Genomic DNA, 7228 nt, shown 5'->3' with positions numbered 1-7228 from the left:
AGAAGAGGGGAGTGGCTGACTCCTCCAGGCCTTCAGGTAAGGACCCTCTCCCTCTCAGCCCTGCACCGGCCCTGCAGTGAAGGAAAACTCACAATGTCCCTTGGGTGCTGGCTTCCTGCTTGTGCTCCCGGTTTCTCCAGTGAGCGCCAGTAACTCAGCCTCCAGGTCTCCATCGTCTTCAGTCTCATCCACCCCCAGGAGCATGTCCTCAGGGCTGAACTCTACAAAAAGCCCTAGCTAAGAACAGACAAAGGGTTTTGGTTTGATTTTTTAAGATTTTATTATTTTATGTGTAAGAATGTTTCACCTGCATGTATGGGTTGTACCATATGTGCCTGGGGCCCTCAGAAGGCAGATCCACTGAAACTGAAGTTATGGATTGTTTTTAAGCTTCTATATGGGTGCTGGGAACCATACCCAAGTGCTCTTAACAAAAAAGCCTTCTCTGCAGTGCCTAGAGAAGGATTCTCCAGAATTATATCCTAGGGTTGGAGAGAGTTCATTAGTAGAGTGCTTCTTCCTCTTCCTGAGGACCAGAGCAGTTCCTAGCACGACAGTAGATGTTTCATAATTACCTGTAATCTCCAGCTCCAGGGGAGCTGATGATCTGACCCACACATGTGGCATGCATTCACATACAACTAAATAATTGTTTTTAAAATTACATAACAAATCAGAACTTGAGAGAATCGTTCCAAGTTTAAGGCCAATCTGGTCTAAATAGTGAGTTCCAGGCTAGAAATTGAGACCATCTCACTAAATAAACAACAAAAAAAAGAAAAGAGCCGGGCAGTGGTGGTGCATGCCTTTAATCCCAGCACTTGGAGGCAGAGGCAGGTGGATTTCTGAGTTTGAGGCCAGCCTGGTCTACAGAATGAGTTCCAGGACAGCAAGGGCTACACAGAGAAACCCTGTCTAAAACAACAACAACAACAAAAGAAAAATCACATAATAAAGCTTGGTATTGTGGCACATGCTTATAATTACAATATGTGGGAGGTGAAGGCAGGATAATCAGGGGTTCAAGGATAACCTATGCTGTGCATGAGGTCCTGTCTTTAAAAAACAATTACATGGGCTGGTGAGATGGCTCAGCGAGGAAGAGCACCGGACTGTTCTTCAGAAGGTCATGAGTTCAAATCCCAGCAACCACATGGTGGCTCACAACCACCCATAATGAGATCTGATGCCCTCTTCTGGTGTGTCTGAAGACAGCTACAGTGTACTTACATATAATAAATAAATAAATCTTTAAAAAAAAAAAACAATTACATAATGAAATTATGTATAGTAGCACATATTTATGATCCTAGAACTGGGGAGACAAGGCAGGAAGACTCCAGGTTCAAAACCTGCCTGGGATAAATAAAAGTTCAAAGTCAGCCTAGGCAATTTGAGAGAACTACAGCTAAGTGGAGGAGCAGTCACCTGGCATGCAAAGCCCTGAGTTCCATCCCTACTCACCCTGAGGCCCAATGTGCAGACAAGGAGACATCTAAAATATGGAGAATTTTTTAAAGAAACCAGTAAGACTACAATGCCACTATTATAACTAACAAAAACAGCAACAGCTACTGAGCACAACACTTAGCATTATTCATGCTTAGTTAATTCACATCATCTTGAGAGATACTACCATACATGTACCCAACCTTCTTTTGTGGGGGAAGGAGGGAGTAATTTGAGAAGTGCTTTCATTGTCTAGCTTAAGCCGGCCTTGAACTCACATCTTCCTGCTTCTGCCTCCTTAGTGCTGGGATGAGGTACTACATTTAACTTTTTAAGTGATATATTTTTACTTTATATGCATGGTGTTTTGACTGCATATATGTCTGTATGAGCATGTTGGATTCCATTGGAATTGTATTTACAGATGGTTGGTTGTAAGCCACCATATGGGACCTCTGGAAGAACAGCCAGTGCTCTTAACCACTAAGCCATCTCTCCAGCCCCACAGATTTAATTGTAGTAAACACATAGCATAAAATCTGCTCAAGTGTGAAGCTAAGGAACATATGTTCCCATTGTTTTGCATCCATCACTCCAATCCACTCACACAATTCATGTGTAAACCCTGATCATAAGCCTCGGAAACACTAGCCCATCTACCCCTTTCTACCTTATTTTTCCTTCTTTTCTTTTCTTTCTTTACTTATTTTTGGTTTTTCAAGACAGGGTTTCTCTGTGTAGCCCTGGCTGTCCTGGAACTCACACTGTAGACCAGGCTGGCCTCGAACTCAGAAATCTGCCTGCCTCTGCCTCCCTCCCATGTACTGGGATCAAAGGTGTGCGCCATGACTGCCTGGCTTCACCTTATTTTCTATGTCCATTATTTTGACTACTCAGAGTCAACCCAAACCTTAACTGATTTTTATTTGTTCGGGCTTGTTTTTCAGTTTATTTTAAAAAAATGTGTAGGACAGTTTTGTCCATATATGATCGTGTGGGTGTATATGTATATATGTGTGTGTGCATATACATGTATATCTGTGTGTGTATATACATACATGTGCATACACACACACACACACACACACACACGGGCAAAACTGTCATACACATTTTTTTTTTAAAATGTATGTATGTACACCAAGTGGCTACAGTGCCCATGGAGGCCAAGAGAGGGTGTTGGATCCCCTAGACCTGGAGTTACATGTAGGTTTAAGCACTCTTAACCACTGAGCCATTTCTCTAGCCACAAATGTCTAGAGATGAGTACTCCACATTGACCTAGGGGTGAAGAAGGCCATGTCCATACCTGCTTGGCCGTTTCGGCACCCTGGCCACTGGTCTTAGGGCCCTTCCGAGGTCTTGGCCCTGGCATCTTGGCAGGCTAGATACCTATCAGGTGTAAAGTTGAAGAGACTCAGACTGGCGTAGATGATGAGAAATGGCCCCCAACTGTGGTACCCAAGGTTAGGGAACTTATTCCCACAGGCTAAAACACCACTTTATAATTAAAGCACAGAGCAAGTTGAGGTAGTGGATGGAAGGCAGGGGACCACTGTCAACAGAGGGGTATGGGGTGTGTGTGTGCAGTGTATACAATTCCTGAACTGACAGGTGACCATGGAAGACAGATCTATGGAAGCAATTTGAGGTACAATGGTTTGGAAAGGCTTTTAAAAGCAGTGCTGTCAGTTCTGCAAATAATGTGTCTATTTACATTTAAATTAAAAATTAAGTTCCTCAGCCACACCAGTCAAACTTAAGTGCTCAGTAGCTGAACTTGACTAATGGCTACCACTACGCAGCACAGGCGTAGATCACTTTCATTATCAGTTTCCCTGGACATCTGCACCTGACTCAGCATTCAGATCCTCTGAAAGATGTCACAAGTGGTCAGCGGGTACTGTAGCACGACCTGTCCAGCACTGGAAGAAACTCATTTGCTCCTACCTCAGGCTTCATAGAAACAGACCCATGGGCAGACAACCACCACAGAGCAGCTGCAGGGACCATGGGCTCGAGAGGTAGCCCCTTATCGAGGACACAAAAAAGACATCTAAGGAAGGATGATGCCTGCGCTGAGTCATGAAGTTTGGACACTGGGGAATAGCAGAACTCCAAGCAAACCAAACAAACTGATACCAGTTTTGAGGTGAGAAATGGCTTGGGCCTACACAAGGAAAAGAAACGCCCGGCATCACTGAGGCATAAACCAAACCGTAAGGCTAGAAATGAAGGCATGAACCAGGGGAGAAAGAGAAACACCTTGAAGGCTTTAAAGGCACTTGGGCGTTACCCTGACAGCACTGTGAAGCAGCACGGGTTGATGCAGAAGGTGCATGGGGAAGTGGGAGATCATAGAGGGCGGGAAACCTCAGCCTTGAGCATCTTGCAAATCTATGAAGAAGCGTAAGGTGGCGTGGGGATTAAGAAACACGACACGATCCCACGTCTGGAGCTGGAAATCAACAGGGCTGCGAAGTTCCCCGGTGTGAGCGCACGGGCGCAAGCCACTCCAAGTGTCATATTTCGACTGCAGTCAACCGCGAAGCAACAGCCGGGGTGGGGTGCGGGAGTGAAGGAGCTCGGGAGAAGGAGATGCTCCGCTACCGCAGGCCGGTCGGGGCCCTCCCGCTGCCAGGCTCAGTCCGGCCCGACCCAAGCCGCCTCCATCTCCCCGGCCGCCCCCACATTCCACACGCCGGGAAGCGGGCACGTGGCATACCTCGCGGCGGACCCGAACCAAAACCGGGCCTTCTCGAGCCCGGAACCGCCTAGTTTCCCGCGGCCCCCGAGCGGCGGCGGCGGCGGCGGCGGCGGCGGCGACAGCCACAGGAAGCACCCGCCCAGGAGGCGGTGGCTCGCGCCCGGCACGTGACACCACAGCGGGCGCCTCAGTGCGCATGTGCGCGGGGAAGTGGGCGGGGCGCACCCCCAGGTGACGCTGTGGGTGGGGCTGGCCTTGCGCACGCACCTTCGGACAGGTAACGCGGGACTGACTGACTGGTCCGGCGAGCTGCGCTCTTCACACACGGTAGGCGTGCCCCATAGCTGGTTTCTCAGAGAGGCTTCCTTCCTGGTTCTCGTCGCCCGTCCCGATGCTAATGGGTACCCGTAGGCAGCCGGGCCGCGTCCCTGTGGTGAGATCCTGGAGGATACGGCTTCCTCGCTGCCCATCCTGTGCATCCTAGACACGGAAAAATCAGCTCTCTAGGAAAAAGAGCTCCTTTCTGGTCAGAGGAACCAAAGCCCTCAATAAACTGAGGCAGGAGCATCGCTGCAAGCTGAAAGGGCCACCTCTACCTCTAGGATCTGTGTTTTGTCGGGATTGATGGAACTGACACCACGATTCCCCACCCCACAAGCGCGGTCAGAGACTGCAGGCTTCCATTCTGATTGAAAGAACAGTTCTGCAGCCTTTGTGGTGGTGCATGAGTTAAATATCAGCGCTTGGGAGGCAGAGGCAGTCAGTCCTTTAGTTTGCCACCAGCCTGGTCTAGTTCTAGGCCAGCCAGAGGCTACATAGTAGGAAAACTAAACTGCCTCACTAGGGCAACTCCCAAAAGTTGACCTCTGACCCTACACAGATACAGGCCCGCCTGCACCCTGACATTCAAATTAACACACACAAATAATACACAGTAGATACTGATTCCTACAGGTTTGGGGATTTTCATTTGTCTTTTGTGAGACAGGGTTTCTCTGTAACAGTCCTGGCTGTGGTAGAACTTGCTTTGTAGACCAGTCGACCTTGAACTCACAGAGACCCACTTGCCTCTACTTCCTGAGTGCTGGGATTAGAGGAGGGCACTACCACTGCCTGTCTGGTTTGTTTGAAACAGTCTCATGTACTCAATCCTGACCTTGACTTGATTCGCAGTAAAGGATGACATGGAACTTGTGATCCTGTCGGCACCTCCCAGTGCAGGCATTACACCTATGGAACTTCTGAGGTGTTAGCGATGGGACCCAGAGATTTGTTCTTGCTAGAAGCACCCTGCCAGTTCAGCTACCTCCCAGTCCTAGTGAAAGACCCCTGGGGGAGACTCCCACTCAAATCTCGGGAGGACATGCACCCAAGGAATCACAAGAGACCGTCTTGATGTAATTACAAGAGGTATTTTTAATTTCGGGGTGCTCCGGTTCGGCACCACACCTATCTCATGCAGGAGATAGTGGAGCCAACCATGAGGCTCAAAAATTAGGGGTTTATATAGGGAAAAGGTCTGGGCGAACAAAGAAATCAGTGTGGCCATACATGATTGGCTAGTTCAAATATTAACTATTACGTGCAGAACAGAGTGGAAAATTCCTAAAGTTGGTGTTAATCTGAGTCAACAGAGCATCTTGACCTTCTTCTATATCTTTTTGGCCTGTTAGTTCCCAGAATGTCTTAACAGCTTGCTTATTTTTGCCCAGGCTTATTTGGACATACTTGACCTTGGTCCACTGTGTTTTTCTCAAACCTGCAATTTTCTCATTAGCCAGCACAAGTTTTAAATTTAACGCTTTCACTAGTAATACCTGTGTATGTAAATTAACTCGAGCTGTGGCCACTGACTCCATCTCCCATTCTGCAACAGTTCCTTTTCAGTGAGTCTCTTACTGGACTCTGCTCTGGCCTACCACAGGCTCCCAGATCTTGTGCTTCCCACATAACAGGTTCAAACGAGACATAGAGTATAATGTAGAAGATAGTGTATAAATGATAGAGCAAGGAGGGATAAGAGTGGATCATGGCCAGAGGGACCAGTGCAGAAGAAAACTCACCGATTGGTGAAGTGGATAATGGCAGAGAATCATCTTTGTGCCAATTTACATGTTAAAAAACTTTACACTATTTTCTTAGGCCTCTACACATAGTTTTTCTGGAGGCTATTGTCTTGTTCAGAAGATAGAAAAATGAGTTTGTGTGATGCCTAAAAGTATGCAGTGCATGCTCATTGATGACCTTGCATCTTCATCTTCCACTTTCCATTCTGCACCTTATTTCCTTGAGACAAGGTCTCTCACTGAACTGGAAGCTGTTTCAGCTTAGTCTTGCTGATTAGCAAGCGCTTGAAATCCCTAGTCTCGTCTTCCCAATGCTGGGGTTACAAACTCATGCAATCATGCCCAGCTTTTGTTTGTTGGTTTTAAGGAGCTCTGCCTGCATGTACACCTGCAGGCCAGAAGAGGGCATCGGATCTCCCACCTTTTAAATGTGTATATATAAAAAATCGGGTGTGGGATGCACAACCTTTAGTGTAAGTACTTGGGAGGTGGAGGCATGTGGATCTCTGAGCTGAAGGCCAGCCTGCTCTACAGAGGGTGTTCTAGAGTAGCCAAGGCTATACAGAGAATACCTGTCTCAAGAAAACTAACAAACAATATTAGTGTCTTGTGAGCTACCCTATATGCTGAAGCATCTCTGCAGCCTCCGTATTTTCTTTTTTTTTATGTGTGTGTGTTTCTAAGTGTTTTGTTGCATTTATGTAAGTATACCATATATGAGCAGTGCCCATGGAGGCCAGGAGGAATCAAATTCCCTGAAACCAGAGTTAAAGATGGCAGTAAGCTGCCACATGGGTGCTGGAAATTGGACCTGGATCCTCTGCAAAGGCTACAAGTGTCTTTAACCACTGAGCCACCTCCTCAGTCCCTGTATGCCCAGCTTTTTATGTAGGTTCTGGGGATTGAAACTCACGTCCTTACAGAGGAAGAACATTTTGTTTTGTTTTTGTTTTTCAAGACAGAGTTTCTCTGTGTAGCCCTGGCTGTCCTGGAACTCACTCTGTAG

At 47.3% G+C, this 7228-nt stretch overlaps 2 protein-coding genes across 4 annotated transcripts in view; one reads left to right on the top strand and one right to left on the bottom strand.

Moving 5' to 3' along the window:
- Positions 1–4325, bottom strand: part of Cc2d1b (coiled-coil and C2 domain containing 1B) — a 15006-nt gene extending 10681 nt beyond the window's left edge. The window contains exons 1-3 of one of the 3 annotated variants that reach the window (XM_031378137.1): positions 4175–4325; positions 2759–2841; positions 93–237 (exon numbers count right to left, since the gene is read on the bottom strand). In XM_031378137.1, coding sequence (XP_031233997.1) covers positions 93–237; positions 2759–2824 — 211 coding nt within the window. In that variant the 5' untranslated portion in view covers positions 2825–2841; positions 4175–4325. Of the gene's footprint in view, positions 1–92; positions 238–2758; positions 2842–4174 lie in introns of those variants that run through there. The other 2 variants (XM_031378138.1, XM_031378139.1) reach the window with 2 other exon arrangements.
- A 70-nt stretch (positions 4326–4395) lies between these two features.
- The window catches only part of Prpf38a (pre-mRNA processing factor 38A), a 47237-nt gene continuing 44404 nt past the window's right edge, over positions 4396–7228 (top strand). The window contains exon 1 of the mRNA XM_031378141.1: positions 4396–4483. The gene's annotated coding sequence lies outside the window, so the exon portion shown is untranslated. The remainder of the gene's footprint in view (positions 4484–7228) is intronic.

Source organism: Mastomys coucha, unplaced genomic scaffold (assembly GCF_008632895.1).
Source record: "Mastomys coucha isolate ucsf_1 unplaced genomic scaffold, UCSF_Mcou_1 pScaffold18, whole genome shotgun sequence".
NCBI classification, from domain to species: Eukaryota; Metazoa; Chordata; class Mammalia; order Rodentia; family Muridae; genus Mastomys; species Mastomys coucha.
Note: the sequence above shows the minus strand (reverse complement) of the source record. Positions and strands in the feature narration are given on the sequence as shown.